Consider the following 21,676-nt stretch of genomic DNA (forward strand, 5'->3'; position numbering starts at 1 on the left):
TGCGGCACACCACGCCGCCGTATCCACCAGGCGCCCATCTACGCGACGGGCTCAAGCATCGCGCACACTCTTGCGCAGGACGGCGCCCGGCACCGCCCCGCATCGGACGCAGGGTCAGCCCCGTCCGCCCCGTCGTCAGCCCGGCTCCCCCCGCGGCAGATCGGACCCCCCGACGCGAGCCCGGCCGCGATGCCGGCCACCCGGCCCAGCGAGCCCGCGGATGTGCGCGAGCAGCGCATCCGCCGGCTGTTTGCACGGCTCGACACGAAGAAGAAGGGCGTGCTCGACGTGGAGGCCATCCGCGAAGGCTTTGCGAAATACGACCACCGTACGTTGCGCCGCGTGCCCGACTGACCGCAGCCCTCGCCCACGCCAGCGGCATCACGGACGAGTTCATGCTGCGCGCAGACATAGACAAGGACGGCGTGATCAACGTGAGTGCGTGCGCGGCCGCGCTGACCGCAGTACGAGGACTTCCACCGGTTCGTCGACACCACCGAGGCCAAGCTGTGGAACATCTTCGTGGCCATCGACAAGGACAACTCGGGCCGGCTCGACCGGGCCGAGGTCCAGCAGGCGCTGCAGGTGTCGGGCGCGACCGTGTCGGCCGACAAGGTCGCGCTGTTTTTCAGCTGGATTGACAAGGACAGCGACGGCGAGATCTCGTTTGACGACTTCTGCCACTTTCTGCTGTTCATGCCGCTCGAGACGTACACGCTGCGCGCGGCGTACGCGTACTTTGCGTCGTCGGTGCCGATCACGTCCGACGGCGACTTTCTGATGTCGCTGTTCAGCGACGAGATGCTCGGCGGCATCGGGTACTTTGTCGCCGGCGGCGCCGCCGGCGTGATCTCGCGCACCATGACCGCGCCGTTCGACCGGCTGAAGGTGTACCTGATCGCGCGCACCGAGTCGGCCGCGCCGGCGACCGCCGAGGCGCGCGAGATCGCCAAGATGCGGGGCTCGCCGCTGCTGAACGCCATCCGCGTGCTGTGGCGCCACGGCGGCGTGCGCAACTTCTTCGTCGGCAACGGGCTCAACATCCTCAAGGTGCTCCCCGAGTCGGCCATCAAGTTCGGCTCGTTCGAGTCGGCCAAGCGGTACCTGGCCGAGCTCGAGGGCGTCGACGTCGGCGAGCTCTCGCAGGCGTCGTCGTTCATCGCCGGCGGCATCGGCGGCGCGGTCGCCCAGTTCGCCGTGTACCCGATCGACACGCTCAAGTTCCGCGTGCAGTGCGAGGACTTCTCGAGCTCGCTGCGCGGCAACGCGCTGCTGGTGCACACGGCCAAGAACATGTGGCGCTCTGGCGGCGTGCCCGCGTACTACCGCGGCCTGGTCATCGGCGTCGGCGGCGTCTTCCCGTACGCCGCGCTCGACCTCGGCACGTTCGAGTTCATGAAAAAGGGCTACATCAAGGCCACGTCCCAGCGGCTGCACATCAACGAGGCCGACGTCAAGCTCGGCAACATGGCCGTGCTGACCATGGGCGCGCTCTCGGGCTCGGTCTCGGCCACGCTCGTGTACCCGCTCAACCTGCTGCGCACCCGCCTGCAGGCCCAGGGCACCACCGGCCACCCCCAGCACTACACCGGCATGGCCGACGTCTGGCGCAAGACCGTCCAGAACGAGGGCTACCGCGGCCTCTTCCGCGGCCTCGTGCCCAACCTGGCCAAGGTTGCGCCCGCCGTCAGCATATCCTACCTGGTCTACGAGAACAGTAAGACCCTGATGGGCCTGGCCTAGCCGCTCGCGGCCGCCGCCCGTGCACATTTTCTTGCATTAGGCCAGTCCGACTGGCGCCCCTTGCGTTGTGGATCGCTGCCCGGCCTTCATTCGCGCTCATTATGTACAGATATTTTGGCCAATCCATCCCGTAATCACTCGCGCAGCTTGCCCTTGGCGGCGGCCTCCTCGACCCACATGCCGAAGCTGAGCGGGCCGAGGACGACGTTGCGCAGCGGCCGCGTGCGCGGCGCGCGCGCGCCCCCGCCGGGCTCGGGCTGCTCGTCGGCGACGATCCAGACGGCGTCGCCGGCGCCGGCGGGCGCGCCGCCGGCGTCGAACTCGAGCGTGACCGTGAACGTGCAGCCGGCGGGCAGCCGGCCGAGCGACGCCGGCGCGTACACGAGCCGGGCCAGGCACGACCGGAACTGCTCCGCCACGCCGGCCTCGTCGTCCAGGCTGGCGTGGTCCAGCTCGAGCACGGTCTGGCGCTCGTGGGCGACGCCGCCCGGCGGCAGCGCCAGCCCGGACACGTCGAACACGAACCGCTCGAGCGGCCGCTGCGTGTCGGGCGCGAGCACGACGACGGCCAGCCGCGCCACGTTCGGCGCGCTGCCGCCGGCCATCGCGGCCGCCGCGGCGCGGATCTGCCGCATGCACTCGCCGACGGCGGTCAGCACCCAGTCGCACACGCCGCCGTGCCGGCACTGCTTCACCGGGAAGTTGTACTTGCGCGCAGGCGCAAAGGCCTCTGCCGGATAGATGCCCCGCTCATACAGGATCGTGTGGATCGCGACGACGAGGAACTCGGCGTAGGCCGCCAGCATCCGCGCGTAGAGCATGGTGAGGTCGGTGCGTCACGTGCGCACGCGACTAGATAGCCGCGTCACGTGAGAGCGCGCCGCATGCCGTGCGGCGCGGCCCGCGCGTATTGCCGGGCATAGCCGGCCTGCGGGTATGGGCTGCGGGCCGGGCATAAATACCCCGGCCGGCCCTCGCGTCGCCATGGCGCCTCCACAGTCGTTCCGCGACCTGCCCTCGTATGCCGAGCTCGAGAACCCCCACCGGTTCTGGGTGTGGGGTCCCCCCGGCTCGCGCGAGGAGGGCCTGGGCATGCTCAACCTGATGACGCCCGAGTACGTGGCCCAGTCGGCGACCGAGATCCGCACCGGCGAGCGCACCGGCCTCGGCTGGGCGTTCCACCTGCTGGACGAGCCGCCGTTTGGCCGGATCAACATGGACCTCAAGATCTTCTACGCCGAGTAAGTCGCGGCCGGACGCGCTGACCCAGGCCGTACGTGGCCTTTGACGACGAGCTGCACTTCAACCCGCAGTCGTCGTCGCAGTGGGACGGCTTCCGGCACTTCTCGCAGCCCGTGGACATGTGCAGCGACAAGACCGAGGCCGAGGTGGCCGCGCTGCCGCGCGACGAGCAGCGCGTCTGGTACGGCGGCACGACCGCCAAGGAGATCCTCGACCCGACCAACTCGCGCATCGGGATCCACCACTGGGCCGCGCAGGGCATTGTTGGCCGCGGCGTGCTGCTGGACTACGCCGCGTACGCCGAGCGCCACGGCATCGACTTCTCGGCGTTCTCGGACCACCAGATCAAGCTGGTAGATCTGCTCAAGTGCGCCGAGGAGGACGGCGTGGAGTTCCGCCCGGGCGACATTCTGTTTATGCGCATTGGCCTGGTCCCCGAGTGGAACGGCTACTCGCGCGAGCAGCGCCAGGCGTACAAGGCGCAGGCCGTTCCGCTGCACGCTGGCCTCGAGGCCACCGAGGACGTGGCCCGCTGGATGTGGGACAGCCACTTTGCGGCCGTCGCCTCCGACGCCGTGTCCTGGGAGCTGTTTCCGGCGCTGAACCCGCGCATGCAGCTGCACCAGTACCTGCTGCCGTCCTGGGGGTACGTTGTGTGCGATCGCGCTGACCCAGTGTGCCCATTGGCGAGCTCTTTGACCTGGAGGGCCTGGCCGAGATCTGCCGCCGCCTCGGCCGCACGTCGTTTTTCGTGTCGTCTGTGCCGTTCAACGTGGTGGGCGGCGTGTCGTCCGCGCCGAACGCCGTGGCCATCTTTTGATAGAAATGCACTCCAGCCGCACGCTGTGCGGCGCGTCTCACGCCACCGTAGACCGCCACAGCGGCTGTGCGCCACGGCCCTGCGGCCAACGCCGGTCAAGCGGTGCCGACGGGCGCGAAGGTGGCTCGCGGGTAGCCAGCGCTGCTGCTCGGCGACGGCCCGACAGCAGCTGCTGCGCGCGTGTGGCGCCTCTGGCGGCGATTCCGTCGAGGGCGGCCGTGGGGAACCGCATTGCGTGCGGCTCACATTGCACGTGCCTCCGGCGGCGACTCCGTCGAGGGTGGCCTTCGGGAGCCGCATTGCGTGCGGCTCATGTTGCACGTGCCTCCGGCGGCGACTCCGTCGAGGGTGGCCCTTCGGGAGCCGCACGCAGTGCGGCTCACGTCCCACAGCGTACGTGCCTCCGGCGGCGACTCCGTCGAGGGTGGCCCTTCGGGAGCCGCATTGCGTGCGGCTCACGTCCCACAGCGCACGTGCCTCCGGCGGCGACTCCGTCGAGGGTGGCCCTTCGGGAGCCGCATTGCGTGCGGCTCATGTTGCACGTGCCTCCGGCGGCGACTCCGTCGAGGGTGCCCTTCGGGAGCCGCATTGCGTGCGGCTCACGTCCCACAGCGCACGCGCCTCCGGCGGCGACTCCGTCGAGGGTGCCTTCGGGAGCCGCATGCCGTGCGGCTCACGCTCCACGGTGCCCGCCAGCCGCACGGCGTGCGGCGGACGCGCAACGCGTCCGTCAGCTGACATTGTTGTGCCACGTGACCCGAGCATCACGTCGGCACGACTCGCAGCGCTGCGGCCAAAGGCGCATCGATCAGGATGGACGCGAAAGTACTGGAGCTCCTCGAAGGCGTCCAATCGACGGCGCACTCGGTGCGCAGCGGCGCGGAGGCCACGCTGCGCGAGTTGCAGCTCGCCCAGGTGGACGAGCTGGCAACGTCGCTGCTGCGCGTGGCGTCGGCCGCAGCGGATCTGCCCGTGCCCGTGCCGATCCACACGCGGCAGTCGGCGCTGCTGACGCTCAAGCTGACGGTGGCGCGCACGTGGAGCCTGCAGTTCGACGAGTTTCTGGGCGAGAAGGAGAACGCCAAGCCGATCTCGCAGGACGTCAAGGCGCTGACGCGCAAGCTGCTGTTTGAGCTGCTGCACGCGCCGGAGCGCAAGCTGCGGGCGCTGGCGGCAAACGTGGTGGCCAAGATCGCGAGCTCGGACTTCCCGGACGAGTGGCCGGCGCTGTTCTCGGACCTGATGGCAATGCTGGACGGCGGGCTGGCGGCGGGCGGGCCGGTGGGCAACGACAACGTGCGCGTGGCGCTGGACGTCGTCAAGGAGCTCCTCGACGACGGGTTCTCGTTCGAACAGTTCGGGGGCGTCGCGCGCGAGCTGTTCGAGGCCCTGTACGGGCTCGCCGTGGCCGACAAGGTCGACCTGCGGACCAAGGCCGCGACGATCGACTGCGTGCGGGCCGCGTTCAACTTCTTCAACCAGGTCAACGTCGACGCGCCGGCGATCAAGGACTTTGCCACCCAGGCGCTCGAGGGCTGGGCCCGCGTGTTTGCCGCGTTCATGGGCCTGCCGGTGAACGAGGCCACGCGGGCGGCGGGCCTGGTCGAGCTCAAGTACAACACGACCAAGGCCATGCAGCAGCTCGACACGATCTTCCACGCCCAGGCCGGCCCGCACGTGGTCGCGACGCTGTTCCCGGCCGTGTGGGACGACTACGCGGCCACGGCCGCGTTCTACGCCGTTGTCTTTGCCCGCGACGAGCCGGAGCAGGACCTGACCGACCCCGAGGGCGAGCCGCACTTCCTGGCGCTGCTGGCGCTCGAGCAGACCGAGTTTGTGCGCACGGCGCTCACCAAGAAGAAGATCCTGGACCTGTTCCGGACGGACGCCGGCCGCGACGGGCGCCTGCAGACGCTGGTGGACGTGGCCGCGACGCTCGGCCAGATCTCGGCGACCGACGCCGACGACTGGGCGGCCGACCCGGCCGCGTTCGTGACCGAGGAGATGTCGCTGTCGCCCAAGTACACGTGCCGGACGGCCGTGGCCGAGCTGCTGCTGGTACGTGGCCGCTGGGCGCGCTGACGCAGAAACTGAGCGACCACGTGCTGGAGCCGCTGCTCGAGAAGCTCGCGGCCAAGACCACGGCCGCGGCGACGGCCCTGGCCGCGCGGCCGGACGAGTTCCGGCCGCTCGAGGCCAGCCTGATGCTGCTCGAGAACGTGCTGGTCGAGGACCGCGCGTTCGGCCAGGCGCTGGCCCGGCCCGAGGTCCTGCCCGGTCTGCTGGCCGCGGTCAACCGCGGCCTGGGCGATCGTAAGTCCGGCGCCGGCCCCGCTGACCCAGCCAACGAGTTCCTTCGCGGCCGCACCCAGATCTTCGCCGGCACGCTCTGCCGCAACCTGTCGGCGCCGCTGACCCAGATGGGCGTGGCCGTGGCCATGTTCGACCAGGCGCTGTCGGCGGCGTCGGCCGACCCCAGCTACATCGTGCGCACGTGCTGCCTGCTCGGCGTCCAGCGCTACGCCAAGGCCTTCCCCCGCAAGGGCTCCAAGCCGGTCCAGGTCGCCCTGGTCTCGGCGATCGAGACGCTGCTGGACGAGGCCGACGAGGACACGCCGGCGCTGCTGCTGGACGCGCTCGCGACCGCGATCAAGATCAGCCCGTCGCTGGCCGTCCACCCGTCCACCCGGCTGATCGAGCTGCTCTTCACGATCGCGGCCAAGGCGCCCGGCAACCTGCAGCTCGCGTGCGACACGCACGACAACTTCGAGGAGCTGGCCGAGTACACCATCCCGGAGCACTACGTCCAGCTGTGCGAGACCGCGATCCCGCCGCTGGTCGCGTGGCTGGGCCCGGCCGTCGCGGCCGGCAACGTGGCCGAGATCAGCGTAAGTGCCGGCCGGGCGCGCTGACCGCAGATGATCGTCGACCTGCTCGCGATCCTGGTCGACAAGGCGCCGTCGCCGCTGCCGTCCGGGCTCGTCGACTTTGTGTTCCCCAAGATCGCGGACCTGCTGCTCACCGCCGACGACAACCAGGTGCTCCAGAACGGGTCCGAGTTCGTGTGCCACATCATCGAGCACGACCCGGAGCAGCTCAAGAGCTGGTACGTGTTGCGGCCGCCGCGCTGACCCAGGCGGTCCAAGGACGGCAAGCCCGGCCCCGCCGTCGTGCTCCAGATCATCGCGCGCCTGCTGGACCCGGCCGTCGACGAGTCGTCCGCGCTGTCCATCGGCGGCGTCGTCTCGGCCACGGTCGACAAGTACGGCAAGGACCTGGGCGAGCTGCTGCCGCAGCTGCTGACCGCGACGGCCCGGCGGCTCGAGACCGCGCAGTTCCCGCCGCTGGTCCAGGTACGTGCTGGGCGGGCGCGCTGACCCAGAACCTGATCCTCGTGTTTGCGCACATGGTCGCCATGGACACGCCGGGCGTGGTCAACTTCCTGGCGTCGGTCCAGCTCGACCAGGCGTCTGCGCTCGAGGTCGTTGTGCGCGCGTGGCTGGCCAACTTCGAGGTCTTCAAGGGCTTCAACGAGATCCGGCTCAAGTGAGTGGCTGCCGAGCGAGCTGACGCCAGCGTCATGGCCCTGGCCAACATCTACCTGCTGGACGACGCGCGCGTCCAGGCGATTGCCGTCCAGGGCTCGCTCATTGTCGAGCACACGGACGAGATCATCACGCGGTCGCGCGCCAAGGCGCGGCCGTACCGGTACACGACGGTGCCGGCGCACGTCAAGATCATCAAGCTGCTGGCCAAGGAGCTCGGCCCGGCCGCGCCGGCCGCGCCGGCGGCGCCCAGCGCCGACAACGACGGCTGGGTCGACGAGATCTCGCCCCGGATGATGCGCAAGATCGCGCAGGTCACCGGCCAGCCCGGGTACGAGGAGGACGACGACGACGACGACGCCGACGACTACGACGACGACGACAGCCTGCTCGACGGCGGCGTCTTTGGCGGGCGCGAGGGCGACGCCGAGACCAAGGACTACCTCGCCCAGTTCTTCCGCGAGGTGTCGTCCAAGAACATCGCCGACTTCCACAGCGTGCTCGAGGCCCTCGACAAGGACGAGCAGGCCAGCGTGGTCGGGCACCTGTACGGCTAGGCACGGCGCGGCCGTGTCGGGGCGTAGTTTTGTTATATTTGCTAGTTGTATAACTATATATATTCTCTCGCAGCAACAGGGGTCATGACGCCCGCGGCGGCGCCGCGGACGGTGCGCTCGGGGCCGGGCCGGGCAGGGGCCGAGCGCAGCAAAAGACATTTGAAACATCAAAAACTTTTGAACGGCACGCGCCCGAGCCGGCGGCTCAGACGCTGCGCTGGGCGTACTCCATCTTGGCGGCCCAGAGCGCGGCGCCGGTGATGTTGGTGAAGTAGAAGATCATGCCCAGGACGGGCACGATCTCGAGCAGGCCGGCCATGGAGCCGAAGCTAGCGGTTAGCGGCGTGCGGGGAGCGACTTACACCAGGTACCCGCCCTCGCGCTGGCGGGTGTAGAGCCGGACGACGCGGGCGTTGTAGCCCTTGAGCTCGAAGTAGCGCGCCTGGCACTTCTTGCCCTTGGCGGACGAGTTGAGCAGGGCGATGATGACCGGGCCGAAGAACGGGATGAACCGGATCGGGACGATGATGACCTTCTTGAACAGGAAGTACGGCGAGAACACCTTGAGCATGAACCGGCGGTACTTGACGTTGCACTTGTGCAGGAAGTACCGCGTCGCGCGCGACGACGTCCGGTCGGGCACCTCCGGCGGGAACTGGTACTGGCCCTTGGCGACGAGGTCGTCGTAGCCCTTGCGCGACAGCACCTGGCGTTAGCGGCGCGGGCGGCCTACGTACCCGGTCAAACACGCGCTTCGTGGCGGGGTTGATCAGCAGCGACCGCGACAGGATCCCGTAGATGATGCTCGACTGGTGGAACACGACCATGACCGCGCTCAGGATGCCCACCGGGCCGTACAGCGCGGCCATTAGCAGCGCCTGCGGCGGGAACGCGAACGTGAACATGCCGCCGAGCACGAACGTGATCAGCAGCGCCAGCGGCAGCACGATCCAGATGAACGGCGGCCACAGCGTCGGGTGGCGCGCAAAGTAGTAGCAGCCCTGCGGTCAGCGCGCCCGGCCAGCGTCCTACCAGCAGCGGGTACTTCCACGACTCGGTCGAGTACGCCGTGTAGGGGATGATGAACGGCAGCATCAGCCGGTAGGTGACGCCCGAGAACATGTGGTACGACACTTCCTTGGTCATGAGCAGGCACTTCTCCTTCCAGCGCAGGTAGTCGCCGTACAGGTTCTGCCGGTGCGTGACCTTCTGGAGCCACGAGTACGTGCGGTAGGCCTCCAGCCACGACGGGAAGATGAGGAAGCGCATGACGCCGAGCGAGACACGCGGCGCGTGCGACTGGGGACGGGTCGGGCGGTCGGCCGATCTGGCGCGGCTCGAGTCTGGGGCGGGTTCGGGCGCTGCGCACGCGTCCGAAGAGGTCCTAGGGGTCCGGCGGGCCTGGAGACAACCGACAGAGGGATACGGCCGGGGAGAGAGGAGCGAGGGAAGGAATCACGGCGGGGCCTGCTTTTAAGCCGTGTGTGGACGCTGCGGCGGCGGTTGCTGTCACTGGCTGGCGGCCGGAGGCCGCCAGCGAAGGTGGCCGGGGGGGGCCAGCGGCCGCTGGCGGGCGGCGGCCAGTGGACACGAGCCGCGCACGGCCGCTGGCGGACGGGGGCCGGCCGCTGGCGGACGGCACGCGTGCGCCGCGTGTCGCATGGCGAGCGCGGTGGTGGCCTCTGGCCGCGATCGGACCACTGGCCGGCGTCTGGCGGGCAGGGCCGGCGGCTCTGTGGGCTATTCGTAGACCACGACCCCTATAATAAGCGCGGTCACCTTAGCCAGGGCCATGGCTGCGGCGCCGGCCCAGAGTGGCTGCGCCCGCTGTGTACGTCGCGGACTCGGTCCCGGACTGGTGACGCGATCCGCGCGCGCGGCGCAGGCTAGCTGTGCTGGGCCGCGCGAGCCGGGCAGGCGCGTGCGCAGAGCCGGCGCGGCGGCGCGCGCCGCCGTGGCCAAGATCCGCGCGCGCGGCGCGCGACCCAGGCCGCCGGGCGCGCTGCGGTCCCTGGCCGCCGCCAGGCCGGTTTGGGCTGCCGAGCTGCGGCGCAGCCGTGCCTGCTGCGCTGCACGACGCAGGCGTGCCGCTCGCTCCGTGCCCGCAGCCGTGGGCCCGGCGGCTCGGAGGCTGCGCCGGCCGGGGGGGCCGGCCGGCCGCCAGGCGACCGCGGCTGACTCGCGTGGTGGGCCATCGACGGCGTCGCCGCGCTCGGCCGCGCCGGCCGCCCGACACGTGTGCGGCCGCAGCCGGCGGCGGCCGTACCGAGTCACTGGACCGCGCGCCGATCAGCAGGCGGCGTCGGCCGCGCCGTCGCGCGCGCCGGCCCGCGCGGGCGCGCTGTTCTCGTGCGACCTCGCGAGTCAAACCGTTGTGCTAGCGCAGAACCTTAACACGCGTCCAGCCCGCACTAGCGTGCTTGCGCGGGGTTTTTCAGCCGCCCACGCGCCGCCGCCCGCCAGGTCCTGCGCCGCAGGTCCTGAGACACGGCCACCGGCCAGTGTTTGGTAGGGTTTCAGCCGCCGAGTAGGGCGCGCCGCCGTGACTGCTTTCTCGGCCGGCCAGCGGGCGAGCGGCTGTCGTGACGGACCCGCCCGTCGTGACGAGCCACGCGTGCCAGCCGCCCCGGGAGTGTCTGCCGGCTACGTGAGCGTAGCCGTGGGGTGATTGCCCGTGATGTCACGCGCTGTCAACACCGGGTACGGCCGAACGTTATCTCGGACACCGACCGTGCCCGGCGCCCGAACCCGGTGCCGCCGCGGCGCTGGCCGTGGAAGCCGCGGCGTAGAACTTCGCCGTGACAGCGCCGGCGACTCCCGTGACAGCACGCCGCCGGCCCTGGCTACCGCCAGCCGGCCCACCGGCCCACCGCGCTACGGCCCTGGCGCCATGCCGGCTACGCACGCCGCCGCGCTACGCGCACGCTACGGCCCAGCCGTGCAGACGACAGCCGTCGCTGGGCGCGACCAGGCACGATCGGGAAAGGTCAATTCGCTAAGGGAGATCTGGCGACAGGCACGCTCACACGAGCAGCGCGCACACGACCGCGGCCGCCACCGCACCCGCGCCGACCCACGCCCACCGCCGCCGAGCCGGCGCGGTCATGGGCCGGCCGTCCAGCAGCAGCTCGGCCCACTGCGGGTGGGTCATGCGCCGCCAGAACGTGACCTGCGACCACGGATACGCGGTCGAGTTGTGTCCGCCGTAGACGTACCAGGACGTGCACCCCCCAAACGGCGTCGAGAACACCGTGTCCTTGAGAGCGCTGGCAATGGTCTCACACCACTGCGCGTACGCGCCCGGCGCGACCTCGATCGTCGTCGCCGTCCCGCGCAGCACCCGCTCGGCCACGGCCGCCACGTACAGCAGCACGTTCTCAATCGTGCAAATCACGCTGAAGTGGCCGGTCGCGTGGTTGGGCCCGCCCAGGAAGAACAGGTTCGGGTACCCGTCGACCATGGTAGTCTCGTACGCGTACATGCCGTCGCGGCTCCACCGCTCCTCGAGACTGATCGAGCCGTCGCGGCCGCGGATGTCGATCCGCGCGTACAGGTTGTAGTAGTTGAACCCGGTGGCCACGGCGATCACGTCGGCCGGGTACGTGGCCGTCTTGGTCACGACCGCGTCCGCCGTGACCTCGACGACGTCGTCCCGTACGAGCACCACGTTCGGGTCGTGCAGCGACGCCAGGTACCCGTTGTCGAAGATCGTACGCTTGCAGCCGATCCGGAACTTGGGCACCAAGATATCGTGGTAGCGCTCGGGCGCCTGCGATCGCATGTACGCCTCGGCCGTAGCCTCGGCCTGCTGCCGGGCCCGCTCGCCACGCGCACCCGACGCCGTCGTGAAGCGAGGAAACTGCAGGTCGACCACGCCGGCCATGACCCATCGCAGCGCGGTCATGAGCAAGGTCGATCGTCGCAGGACTGCCTGATAGACCTTGTAGAGGCCTTTGTCGAGCGCCCGCGGCACCATCCAGTGCGCCGAATGCACGATCTGCGTCACGGTCGCGCCGGCCGCCAGCAGCGCCGGCACGAGCTGCGCGCCGGACGAGCCGTTGCCGATGACGACCACGCGCTTGCCGGCAACCTCCACCGCCGGGTCCCACTCGGCCGTGTGCATACACGGGCCGGCAAAGGCCTCGAAGTTGATTGACGGCCACTGCGGCAGCACCAGCCCGCCAATGGCCATCAGCACCAGCCGCGCCGTGTGCCGGTACTGCCGGCCGGTGTGTATGTCGTGCGCTGACACGGTCCACATCTTGGACTCGTCGTCCCAGACCAGCGACTGCACGAGTGCGCTGAAGGTCGCGTGGTCACGCAGGCCACGCTTGGCCGCCACGCCGTGCAGGTATGCCCGGTTTTCTTCCTGGACGGGGTACGACTGCGTCCAGTTCGGGTTGAGGTCTGTCGACAGCGAGTACCACATCCCGGGCACGTCGCTGCCGCAGCCAGGATATCTCACCGCCTCCCACGTGCCGCCAAAGTCCTCGCGGTTGTCGTAGAGATGCCAGTCGTCGATTCCGAACTGCTGCTTGAGCTTGATGGCGGCAGCCATGCCGGCCATGCCACCACCGATGATGAGCACATGCGAGTGCCGCTGCTCCGGCTGTGCGTCGGGCGTCGCCTGATCTGTGGGATCCGATGCCGGCATTGCACTGTCCGCAATGCGCCTGTCTGGTGTCGGTGTGCGGTGCGGTCTGCGAAGTCGCGCCGGTCGGCGTGCCAGGTTTGCGGTCAAGCCACTGGCGCCACGACGCCACGGCGCTGAGCCGCGCGTTGTGCGGCGGTGTGCGCCCGGCGGTCCGGCCGCCGGCAGCTGCCGGCGTACGAACGAGCCGCACCTCGTGCGGCTCAGTTTCTCTCGTGCGACCCGTCCCCAGGCAGCCTTCGGCCGGGGGGCTCGGCCGTCGCGTGCGGCTCAGCGCCGCACAACGTGCGGCTTAACTACCCAGCCCGCGTCACCGCAACACGCAACATGGCCTCTACACCAGCTCCGTGCCGGCTGTGGCGGATGACGAGCACTGCTGCAGCTGTGATTCGAGGCGTCCGAGGCGTGTCCAGCACACAGCCAGTCGCCGGCTGGATCGGCCCGGCTCTTTGCCAGCTACGGCCCCGGCCGCTGTCGACACAAGCGACGCAGGCACCGGCTGCCGGCGCCGAAATGCGCGCGCTCAACTGCATCGTCACCGGAGGATCGCGTGGGATCGGACTGGCAATCGCCGAGCGGTTTGCTGCTGCCGGCGCCAGCTGCACTTTGCTGGCTCGAAACGGCGAAGCCGCCGCTGCCGCTGCGGCTTCGCTGGCCACCAGCCACGGTCAGACGCACCGCGGTGTCGCATTCGACGTCGGTGCCGTCGGCCGGCCATGGACCAGCGACGACCTGGGATTGGTAAGCGGATCGGTGGGCGGCATACTGATTTCAGGATCTGTCGACAGTGGACGTCCTGGTCAACGCGGCCGGCATCGCGCAGTACTCGCTACTGCTGGCCACGCCGGCGGCCGCCACGACCGCGGTCGTCAACACGAACCTGCTGGGAACGATCTTTGGGTCGCAGGCGGTGGCGCGGCCCATGGTGCGGCGCAAGCGGGGCGTGATCATCAATCTGTCGTCGGTGCTGGCCTTCCGGTCGGGCCGGGGCTCGGCGGTCTACGCGGCCACCAAAGCCGGCGTGGTGGGGTTTACGACGGCGCTGGCGCACGAGCTCGGGCCCAAGAACGTGCGCGTGAATGCGATCTGTCCGGGGCTGATTGCGACCGACATGGTGGCGTCCATGGCGCCGGCCATGGACGCAGCCATCACGGGCGCAATCCCGCTCGGCCGCAAGGGCACGGTCGCCGAGGTCGCAGACGCAGCGTTCTTTCTGGCGACGAACACGTACGCCAACGGCACGGTGCTCGCGCTGGACGGTGGGCTGGGGGTGGCATAGACAATGCATTAGTCGATCTCGATGGTCTCATCGTCGACAATCTCGACGATCTCGAGCCGGGGCCGCTTGGCGTCGTCGGCCGGCGGCTCGTCAGCCTTGCGCTTGGTGCCGGTCACGGGCTCGATGTCGCTGTCCGAGTCGGCCGGCGGGCCGGCGGGCGCGGGCTTGCGCGCAATCTCAGGCACATCGCCCAGCCGGTACTTGGGCCCGTCCGGCGCGGCCAGCAGCACGAGCTCGAGGTTGACGCGGGGCCGCAGGCCGTCGGCCTCGTCCTCGTCGATGACAGTCACAAACGAGCTGTCGGCGACACCGAGGGCCGCCAGCGACTTGTCGAGGTTGTCGTCGTACTCGACGTCGTAGAGCAGCCGCGACGTGATCACCGAGATCTCTTCGCCGTAGCCGAGGTCGGTCCGCAGGACGTCGACGAGGTCGCCCAGCGTGAACGCAGTCAGGTCGGCCACGTCGAGGAACGCCCGCGCGATGCTGCAGACCTCGCAGGCCGTGTTGGGCGCCTGCAGCGGCTCGCTCACGAGCAGCCGCTCCGGCTGCCGCGACAGAAAGACGAACCGGGCCTCGTCCGGCTTGCCGGCGAGCACCTTGAAGCTCTCGAGCACGCACAGGCCGGCGACAATGGCGTTCGTGGTGGCGATCGCCGGGATGATGTTGCCGGCCATCTGCTTGATCTCGAACTTGGACTTGCACGCGATGTCGAACACGTGCGAACGCAGGTTGGCGGCCGCCACGACAAAGTCCAGCGTGTCCTCGTCGTCCTTGTCGAACTCCAGCACGGGCGCCTCGTCGGCGCCGGCCGCGGCGCGCAGCGCCAGCAGCCGCGCCGACAGCCGGCCGACCGCGTCCTCGAACACGGCGTAGTTCTCGGCCAGGGACCAGACGGCCTGGTCGTTGGCGGCCACGGCCGGGCCCGGCGTCGTCAGCTCGTCGCGCGCGGCCTTGACGGCCTCGTACTCGGCCGGCACCGGCTTCTTCTTGTGTTCCCAGGCCTCCTCCATCGACAGCAGCCGGTCGATGTCGACCTTGTACACCTTGCGGAACACGTTCTCGGCGAACGCGGCCGTGCCGAGCGTCTCCTTGACCTTGTTGAGCTCCTGGACCTCAACGAGCAGGTTGGCGATCTCCTTGGCTGCTGTCAGCGCGCCCCCGCGGCTGCGTACCGTTCTCGGCGTTGACCGTGTGGTCGACCTCGGGGCTCTCGTCTTCGTCCTGGCCAAACAGCTGGCCAAAGAGATAGCTCTTGGCCCACACGATGCAGTGGATCGGTTGGCTGGGCGTGCTGCGGATCGTGCACACCGGAAAGCTCTTGGGCACCTCTTTCGGGTTGCAGTCGTAGCACTCGGCCTTGCCCTTGATGATCACCTGGACCTGGCCGTTGAACCCGGTCGTGCCGCTCTCGATCAGCGGCACGTCCGCGGCCAGGCACATCCGGTTGACGTACCGCCGGGCGTCTGCGTCAGCGGGCCCGCAGATCTACATACCGAGGTTGTCGAGCGCATTGAACACTAGGTCGAACGACTTGAACCACTTGATGTCGAACTGCGAGTCCTTGATGTTGGCGTGGTATGCCACCAGCTTGACGTTCGGATTGAACGCGCTGGCCGTCTCCTTGGCGACCTGCCGTCAGCGCGGCCGGCGACGGACCTACCAGAGCCTTGGACTGTTTGATGTGCTCGTTGCGGAACAGAAACTGCCGGTTGAGGTTGCTGAGATCGATTGTGTCGAGATCGACCTGGGGTCAGCGCCGGACGGGTGTGTACGTACGAGATGGACCTCGCCGAAGCCGGTCAGAGTGAGGTTCTTGAGCAGCTCGCAGCCGATGCCGCCGGCACCGACCATCAGGACGCGGGCCTGGGTCAGCTTGCTCGGAGGGAAACGCACCTGCTTGATCTTGTCGTACAGACCGCCCAGCGCCTGCTGCTGGTACGCGTCCGTGGCCATGTTGTCTTGGGGGAGCCGATGCGGCGCTTGGTAGAACTGTTCTCCGCCGGGGTTAGGGATCACGACTTTTTTCGTCGGCGTGTTTTGCGGAGGTTAGGCACCGTACCAAACAAGCCGCAGAAAACACGTCGCCGCCGCCGCCAGACCGCCTGTGCCGCGCCAGGACCGCGTCCGAAACGTCCAGCCGCGCCCAATTGACCCTCGGACGGCCGCCGCCGCCACCCGTCGCACTCCTCGCCGCGTAATCATGTCCCCAGTAACGTCCACCGGCGTCATCGAGTCCGCCGAGTACATCGCCCGCAACGCGGACGACGTCTCGGTGAACGTTCAGGCGTGTCGGCAGGCCGCAGACAGCGTACGTGGCCGCGTGAGTGTGCTGACGCCAGATCTACGAGGCCATGCAGGTCAAAAAGTACTCGACCGAGTCGTGGTCGGCCAACGAGCTCAATCCAAAGGACAAGACCGCGCGCACGGTCGACTGGATCTTCGTGGTCGACCTGCTCAACTTCTCCTTCTGGTCGGACGCCGACCGCGAGGACACCGGGCGCGACGCCAACAGATACACGGTCAAGTACAACGGCCAGGCCTACACCGGCTACTGGAGCCTCTGCGCGGCCATCAACCGGGCGCTGGACGAGGGTACGTGGACCCGTGGACGCGCTGACGCCAGGCATACCCGTGCTGAGCCCGGCGTTCTGGGCGGACGCCGAAAAGAGCCCGGACGAGCTGTGGGCGCACGTGTTCCGCAGCGACGCGGCCGAGCAGATCCCGCTCCTGGAGGACCGCGTGCTGTGTCTGCGGCAGGCCGGGCGCGTGCTCGTCGACAAGCACGGCGGGTCGTACGTGAACTGCGTCAAGAAGGCGGCCGGGTCGGCGGTGGCGCTGGTCCAGCTGACCGTGGCCGACTTTGAGTGCTTCCGCGACGAGACCGCGTACAAGGGCCGCACGGTGCAGATCTACAAGCGGCCGCAGATCCTGGTGTCGGACATCTGGGCGTGCTTCAACGGGACGGGGTACGGCGCGTTCGACGACATCGACGCGCTGTCGATGTTTGCCGACTACCGGGTGCCGCAGATCCTCTACCGGCTCGGGTGCCTGGACTACTCGGCCGCGCTGGCCGCGCACATCTGGGAGCGGCAGCCGCTGCTCGCCGGCGACCCCTGGGAGGTCGAGCTGCGCGGATGCAGCATCTGGGCGGTCGAGGAGATCCGGCGGGCGATGCTGGAGGCCCACGCGGACGCCCGCGGCCGCATCAACGCCATCCTGATCGACTTCTACCTGTGGGACACGGCCAAGGAGGAGCAGGGCGCGCGCGGCGCGCGGTACGTGCCCTGCCACCGCACTCGGAGCATATACTACTAAATTGCTAAATACACTAGAGGTGGAGCCACGACGAGCGCTTGAGGTTCTCCTCGACGTGCTCCTCGGTCTTCTCCGACAGCTTCTTGGTCATGCCCGTGACGGACTGGAACGCGCCGACGACCGAGTCGTGGACCGCGCCGAACGCGCGCGTCCAGCTGTCGGGGTCCGCGCCGTGCGTGAAGAGGCGCGCGTTGCGGCGGGCGGCGGCCACCAGCTCGTTCTTGTTCGAGCCCTGGTACGTCTTGACGCCGTACGTGTCCAGGTACGCCTTCAGGTCAGACGTGCTCCACGACTCGAACGTCTTCTCCTTGCCGGCGGCAACGAGGTCGGCGAGCTTGCTCGTGACCATGTTGTACTTGACGCTGCCGTCGTGCTTGGCCGACGCCAGGTAGGCCGCGCTCTGCTCGATGAGCTGGTCGCGCGAGCCGCGGGCGGACTGGCCCTGCTGCTTGAGCCAGGCCTTGAGCTCGTCGGTCGACCACGAGTCGAAGGACCAGGCGCCATAGCCCTGCACGCCGCGGTTGCGGTGCTGGAACACGAGCTCCTTGAGCCGCTCGGTCTTGGTCTGCTCGGTCGGCAGGATGCCGCGGGCCTTGAGGAACTGGCGCATGCGGCTGTCGGACCACGAGTCCACGACCTGCTTGAACGCGTCCTTGCCGAGCTGCTGGGCGTGCTCGCCGGTCTCGGCGACCTGGACCTTGCCGGCGTGCAGCAGCGAGGCGCCCTTGGCCGAGGCCGCGGCGGACGTGTCGCGGAGCTCGGCCGCCAGCAGGTGCTTGTTGCGGCGCGCCAGCGCGATCAGCTCGTCCTTCTTGGTCGGCTGCGGCACGTCCACGCCGTGCGCGTCCAGGAACCGCTTCAGGTCCGACTCGGACCACGAGTTGAACGCGCTGTCCTTGATCTGGCCGGTGTGGTCGAACATCCGGTGCTTGAAGTCGGCCAGCCGGTCCTCGACCTTGGCGCCCACGTCCTGCGCGCCCTTGGCCGCCTCGTCCGTGTACTTGCGGATCGACGCGATCAGGCTCGCGCGCGTGCTGCTCGTCGGCACCTTGTGGCCGTGCGCGACCAGCCAGTTGTGCAGGTCCGAGTCGGACCACGCGTCAAAGAGCCAGCTGCTGCCCGAGTACGCGGCCGCGCCGGCCGAGCCGTACAGCTCCTTGGCCTTGTTGAGCCCGGCGGCCGCGCCGGACGCGGCCGCGCCCTTGGCCGCCACGGCGCTGTCCGACGCCTGCGCCGACGCCGGCCGGACGCTGTCCATCAGCCGCTGGTAGGCCGACTCGGAGCCGGTGCCGAAGAGCCAGCTCGTCCAGGCCGACGCGGCCGACGCCGCGTACTCGGCCGAGTCGTTGATCTCGTCCCAGTGGTGGCGCACGGTCGCCATCAGCCACTCGCGGTTGTTGGCCGTGGCGTCCGACACGCGCACCTGCTTCTTGCGCAGGTAGTTGCCGAGCTGCTCGTTCGACCACGACGCGAACAGCGGCACCGAGTCGGCGTTCCAGTTCTTGCGCACGAGCCCGAGGAGCTCGTCCTTGGTCTGCGAGCGCGAGTGCTTGATCGAGTGGCGGTTGAGCCATCTGTGGTCAGCGCCGGCCGGCCGATCGCTTACCTGGTCAGATCGTTCGAGTCCCAGTTGTTGTAGGCAGGCACGTTGTGCGTCGTCGGCAGGCCCCAGGCCGTGACGACGGCCGCCAAGTACGCTACGAAAAATAGCTGGAGGAGTCTCATGGTGGGGATCGGGTGCGGTTCTGCCGGGCCTGCCCCGAGATTTATACTACCGAGCGGTCGAGGAGGGGGTGCCGCGTCCGGCCTTGGGCGGTGCCGCTTTAGATTTTGAGTCAAAACTGGCGGGCAAGTCCCGCCAGTAGCGAAATAGTTAATGATCCGCCGCGCCCACCGGCGCACGCAACGGGAGCCGTTGATCACCGGCGCGGCCAAGCCTGCTGCACGTCGCGATCGCTCGGCACTGCCGCCCGGCGCGATCGGCCGATCGGTGGCCGGCCCGAGCGGCGGCGGCGGCGGCCGCGGCGGCCGCTGGCGCCCGACAGCCCCGCCGATCCGCCCGTAGCCCAGCGGCCGGGTCGGGGCGCCCGGCGGGTCGCACGGCCACGCAATTACCGCATATGGACGATCCCCAGATTCGTCGCGTGGTCCACATGAAACCGGTGGCCGGGCAGCGGCCCCGAGCCCGCCGATCGCCCCGCGGCGATCTGGTCGCCATGGCAACCACATGGCAGGCCGCTAATGCACCCGCCGCAACCGACGCGCCGTATGCGGTCTGGCCGGCGCCGTCGCGCCGGCTCCGTGCGCGCGTCTAGCCCCTGGTAGCTAGCGCGCGCCGGCTGGCCTGACGTCATGCCCGTCGCGCAGGGCTCTGCCGTATTGGGACCAGACGCGAACACTGCACGCGTCTGCGGCTCGCCGCCGGCTGCACACCAATTTACTCCGTGGGCGCCGCGCCCGTCATCCGCATGGCCGACACGAAGGCACCCCTCGCGCGCGGCGCGCACCGCCGGCCGCGCGCCGCTGCCGCCGCCCTCGGTGTCTGGCGCGACCAGGTCGTCCAGATCTACTCGACGGTCCTGGTAAGTGCTGGCCGGCCGCGCTGACGCAGGCCCTTCTTCCGATGGTGATTGCCCTCAACACGTTCCGGCTGCGGATGTCGGTCGTCGCCGTCGTCGCGTCCGTGCTGTTCACGCGGCTGATGAACGCGGCCCAGCCGCACGTCTACAACGCCCTGCACCGCCACCTGGTCGCCATCGGCGTCAGCACCGGCACGGCGGCCGCAGACGCATGGGCCCTGCTCGGCGCGTACGTGGTGCTCAAGTTCGTCAACCGCCAGCTGGTGCCGCTGCTGAGCCTCGACGCCGTGCTGTGGAAGCACCTGAGCCGCGACTCGGTCCTCAAGCTCCACGACGACGTCTACCGGCACATGTTCACGCTCGACCTCGCCACGCTCAACAGGGTGATGCCGGACCGCGTGCTGGACTTTGGCGCGGACGAGGCCCTGGCGCTGCTCAGGTACATCATTTTCCATTTCTTCCCGTCGGTCATCGACGCCGTGCTCTCGCTTGTCAGCCTCGGCCTCTTTGCCGACCGGCTGCTGATGGCCGCCACGGCCGTCGAGGTCGCCGTGCAGGGCTACAGCATCCTACAGTCGAGCCGCTCGTTAGGCCTCGTCCGCCCCAGCGAGCACGCCCTCCACAGGCGGCTGGTCTCGCGGCGCATGACCGAGAACTTCGAGTCGGTCAAACACTTCAACAACGAGGCCTGGGAGCGCGAGCAGTTCCTGCTGGCGTACGAGAAGCACGAGCGCAGCCGCGAGCAGTTCAAGGGCGGCCTGGGCCGCGACAGCGACACGCCCAAGGAGGTCGTGGCCTCGCTGAGCCAGGCCCTGCTCTTTGCACGCGTGCTCTGCGGCTCGGTTGACTTTGCCGGCATGTTGGCGATGGAGACGTATCTGAGGGACGCCGTCTCGATTGCGTCCGACCTGATGATGGCCGTGGAGGAGCTCGTGTGCATGCACAGCCGCGCGCGGAGCTTCCTCGACTTCCTCGCCGTGCAGTCGACGATCGCCGACGCGCCGGGCGCCGTGCCGCTGGCCAAGGACGTGCAGCACGCGATCGAGTTCGACAACGTCACGTTCGCTTACCAGACCGACGACGGGCCGCACACCGTCATCCGCGGCCTCAGCGTGCGCTGCCCGCCGGGCCGCACGCTGGCCTTTGTCGGCGAGAGCGGCGGCGGCAAGTCGACGCTGGCCCGGCTGCTGTTCCGGTTCTATGACGTCGACACGGGCGCGATCCGCGTCGGCGGCCACGACGTGCGCTCGCTCACGCTCGACTCGCTGCGCCACGCCGTCGGCATCCTCGACCAGAACTGTCTCGTCTTCGACGGCACCGTCATGTTCAACATCCGCTACGGCCGGCAGGACGCGACCGACGACGAGGTGTACGCCGCCGCGCGCGCGGCGTGCATCCACAAGCGCATCCTGGCCCTGCCCGACGGCTACAACACCTCTCTCGGCCTGTTTTCGTCGGTGCTGTCGGGCGGCGAGCGCCAGCGGCTGGCCATCGCGCGCACCATCCTCAAGCGGCCGCAGATCCTGATCCTGGACGAGCCGACCGGCATGCTCGACGCGCTGTCCGAGGAAGAGGTCAACCGCGGCCTGCGGCAGCTGCGCCACGGCTGCACGACCATTATCATTGCCCACCGGCTGTCGACCGTGGCCAACGCCGACGTCATTGCCGTCGTCGACGGCGGGCGCGTGGTCGAGCACGGCTCGCACGCCGAGCTGCTGGCCCGCGGCGGCATGTACGCGCGCATGTGGGCCGTGCAGACGTCCGGCGGCATGCTGGCCAGCCCGGGGCTGTCCGACGGCACCAGCAGCGTGGACTCGCTGTCGCCGCTGTCGCCGCTGCCGCCGCCCGTGGACATGCTGCCGGTGCTGCTGGACACGAACGGCGTGGTCGGGCCGCGCAAGCGGCGGCCGGCCGCGGTGGCCCGAGTGAACGGCGACGCCGAGTA

General features: G+C 69.3%; 11 protein-coding genes across 11 annotated transcripts; 6 read left to right on the plus strand and 5 right to left on the minus strand.

The window, feature by feature from the left end:
• Positions 1–7: 7 nt before the first annotated feature.
• On the plus strand, positions 8–1,884 carry V1510DRAFT_371411 (mitochondrial carrier domain-containing protein). The gene is made up of 3 exons (XM_066931479.1): positions 8–328; positions 361–434; positions 466–1,884. Exons 1-3 carry the CDS (start codon positions 190–192, stop codon positions 1,741–1,743), a joined length of 1,491 nt encoding a protein of 496 aa, XP_066791657.1. The 5' UTR covers positions 8–189; the 3' UTR covers positions 1,744–1,884.
• Positions 1,878–2,662, minus strand: V1510DRAFT_432617 (DNA-binding protein; the record flags this gene model as incomplete). The annotated part of the gene is made up of 1 exon (XM_066935509.1): positions 1,878–2,662. The coding sequence occupies exon 1, from the start codon at positions 2,562–2,564 to the stop codon at positions 1,878–1,880; it is 687 nt and encodes a 228-aa protein (XP_066791658.1). The 5' UTR covers positions 2,565–2,662.
• A 33-nt stretch (positions 2,663–2,695) lies between these two features.
• Positions 2,696–3,845, plus strand: V1510DRAFT_408856 (uncharacterized protein). The gene is made up of 2 exons (XM_066932483.1): positions 2,696–3,631; positions 3,661–3,845. The coding sequence occupies exons 1-2, from the start codon at positions 3,105–3,107 to the stop codon at positions 3,803–3,805; spliced, it is 672 nt and encodes a 223-aa protein (XP_066791659.1). The 5' UTR covers positions 2,696–3,104; the 3' UTR covers positions 3,806–3,845.
• Positions 3,846–4,618: 773 nt separating this feature from the next.
• V1510DRAFT_432619 (armadillo-type protein) lies at positions 4,619–8,216 on the plus strand (the record flags this gene model as incomplete). The annotated part of the gene is made up of 7 exons (XM_066935510.1): positions 4,619–5,863; positions 5,893–6,118; positions 6,149–6,693; positions 6,724–6,911; positions 6,942–7,158; positions 7,188–7,351; positions 7,382–8,216. 7 exons carry the CDS (start codon positions 4,619–4,621, stop codon positions 7,905–7,907), a joined length of 3,111 nt encoding a protein of 1,036 aa, XP_066791660.1. The 3' UTR covers positions 7,908–8,216.
• Positions 7,758–9,529, minus strand: V1510DRAFT_842 (uncharacterized protein). Its single transcript, XM_066935810.1, has 4 exons — positions 8,940–9,529; positions 8,645–8,908; positions 8,270–8,613; positions 7,758–8,236 (listed from the first exon to the last, which is right to left on the minus strand). Exons 1-4 carry the CDS (start codon positions 9,174–9,176, stop codon positions 8,113–8,115), a joined length of 969 nt encoding a protein of 322 aa, XP_066791661.1. The 5' UTR covers positions 9,177–9,529; the 3' UTR covers positions 7,758–8,112.
• A 1,350-nt stretch (positions 9,530–10,879) lies between these two features.
• V1510DRAFT_408865 (uncharacterized protein) lies at positions 10,880–12,630 on the minus strand. Its single transcript, XM_066932484.1, has one exon. The coding sequence runs from the start codon at positions 12,559–12,561 to the stop codon at positions 10,930–10,932; it is 1,632 nt and encodes a 543-aa protein (XP_066791662.1). The 5' UTR covers positions 12,562–12,630; the 3' UTR covers positions 10,880–10,929.
• A 441-nt stretch (positions 12,631–13,071) lies between these two features.
• On the plus strand, positions 13,072–13,837 carry V1510DRAFT_358493 (NAD(P)-binding protein; the record flags this gene model as incomplete). Its single annotated transcript, XM_066930919.1, has 2 exons — positions 13,072–13,299; positions 13,334–13,837. The coding sequence occupies 2 exons, from the start codon at positions 13,072–13,074 to the stop codon at positions 13,835–13,837; spliced, it is 732 nt and encodes a 243-aa protein (XP_066791663.1).
• V1510DRAFT_408869 (uncharacterized protein) lies at positions 13,824–15,832 on the minus strand. Its single transcript, XM_066932485.1, has 6 exons — positions 15,731–15,832; positions 15,614–15,700; positions 15,498–15,581; positions 15,331–15,466; positions 15,010–15,300; positions 13,824–14,978 (listed from the first exon to the last, which is right to left on the minus strand). Exons 1-6 carry the CDS (start codon positions 15,788–15,790, stop codon positions 13,846–13,848), a joined length of 1,791 nt encoding a protein of 596 aa, XP_066791664.1. The 5' UTR covers positions 15,791–15,832; the 3' UTR covers positions 13,824–13,845.
• A 99-nt stretch (positions 15,833–15,931) lies between these two features.
• On the plus strand, positions 15,932–17,159 carry V1510DRAFT_934 (uncharacterized protein). Its single transcript, XM_066935813.1, has 3 exons — positions 15,932–16,145; positions 16,177–16,429; positions 16,461–17,159. Exons 1-3 carry the CDS (start codon positions 16,038–16,040, stop codon positions 17,150–17,152), a joined length of 1,053 nt encoding a protein of 350 aa, XP_066791665.1. The 5' UTR covers positions 15,932–16,037; the 3' UTR covers positions 17,153–17,159.
• Positions 17,160–17,165: 6 nt separating this feature from the next.
• Positions 17,166–18,877, minus strand: V1510DRAFT_400493 (uncharacterized protein; the record flags this gene model as incomplete). The annotated part of the gene is made up of 2 exons (XM_066931958.1): positions 17,166–18,726; positions 18,759–18,877. 2 exons carry the CDS (start codon positions 18,875–18,877, stop codon positions 17,166–17,168), a joined length of 1,680 nt encoding a protein of 559 aa, XP_066791666.1.
• Positions 18,878–19,668: 791 nt separating this feature from the next.
• Positions 19,669–21,506, plus strand: V1510DRAFT_371439 (P-loop containing nucleoside triphosphate hydrolase protein; the record flags this gene model as incomplete). The annotated part of the gene is made up of 2 exons (XM_066931480.1): positions 19,669–19,734; positions 19,764–21,506. A coding segment is annotated over exon 2 (1,731 nt), but the record flags the coding sequence as incomplete, so codon positions are not given.
• Positions 21,507–21,676: the final 170 nt, after the last annotated feature.

The sequence above is a fragment of the Dipodascopsis tothii genome, assembly GCF_038497935.1.
Source record: "Dipodascopsis tothii strain CBS 759.85 unplaced genomic scaffold V1510scaffold_1, whole genome shotgun sequence".
Lineage (NCBI taxonomy): Eukaryota > Fungi > Ascomycota > Lipomycetes > Lipomycetales > Lipomycetaceae > Neoaidaea > Neoaidaea tothii.

Excerpts from the sequence above, each read along its gene's own strand:
- V1510DRAFT_371411 (XM_066931479.1), top strand. The coding sequence starts at position 190 with ATGCCGGCCACCCGGCCCAGCGAGCCCGCGGATGTGCGCGAGCAGCGC. Across the intron at positions 329-360 it reads CTTTGCGAAATACGACCACC|CCCTCGCCCACGCCAGCGGC; the intron begins GTACGTTGCGCC and ends GACTGACCGCAG. Across the intron at positions 435-465 it reads ACAAGGACGGCGTGATCAAC|TACGAGGACTTCCACCGGTT; the intron begins GTGAGTGCGTGC and ends CGCTGACCGCAG.
- V1510DRAFT_408856 (XM_066932483.1), top strand. The coding sequence starts at position 3,105 with ATGTGCAGCGACAAGACCGAGGCCGAGGTGGCCGCGCTGCCGCGCGAC. Across the intron at positions 3,632-3,660 it reads TACCTGCTGCCGTCCTGGGG|TGTGCCCATTGGCGAGCTCT; the intron begins GTACGTTGTGTG and ends GCGCTGACCCAG.
- V1510DRAFT_842 (XM_066935810.1), bottom strand. The coding sequence starts at position 9,176 with ATGCGCTTCCTCATCTTCCCGTCGTGGCTGGAGGCCTACCGCACGTAC. Across the intron at positions 8,909-8,939 it reads CGTGGAAGTACCCGCTGCTG|GGCTGCTACTACTTTGCGCG; the intron begins GTAGGACGCTGG and ends CGCTGACCGCAG. Across the intron at positions 8,614-8,644 it reads CGAAGCGCGTGTTTGACCGG|GTGCTGTCGCGCAAGGGCTA; the intron begins GTACGTAGGCCG and ends CGCTAACGCCAG.
- V1510DRAFT_408865 (XM_066932484.1), bottom strand. The coding sequence starts at position 12,561 with ATGCCGGCATCGGATCCCACAGATCAGGCGACGCCCGACGCACAGCCG.
- V1510DRAFT_408869 (XM_066932485.1), bottom strand. The coding sequence starts at position 15,790 with ATGGCCACGGACGCGTACCAGCAGCAGGCGCTGGGCGGTCTGTACGAC. Across the intron at positions 15,467-15,497 it reads TCAAACAGTCCAAGGCTCTG|GTCGCCAAGGAGACGGCCAG; the intron begins GTAGGTCCGTCG and ends CGCTGACGGCAG. Across the intron at positions 15,301-15,330 it reads CAATGCGCTCGACAACCTCG|ACGCCCGGCGGTACGTCAAC; the intron begins GTATGTAGATCT and ends CCGCTGACGCAG.
- V1510DRAFT_934 (XM_066935813.1), top strand. The coding sequence starts at position 16,038 with ATGTCCCCAGTAACGTCCACCGGCGTCATCGAGTCCGCCGAGTACATC. Across the intron at positions 16,146-16,176 it reads GTCGGCAGGCCGCAGACAGC|ATCTACGAGGCCATGCAGGT; the intron begins GTACGTGGCCGC and ends TGCTGACGCCAG. Across the intron at positions 16,430-16,460 it reads CAACCGGGCGCTGGACGAGG|GCATACCCGTGCTGAGCCCG; the intron begins GTACGTGGACCC and ends CGCTGACGCCAG.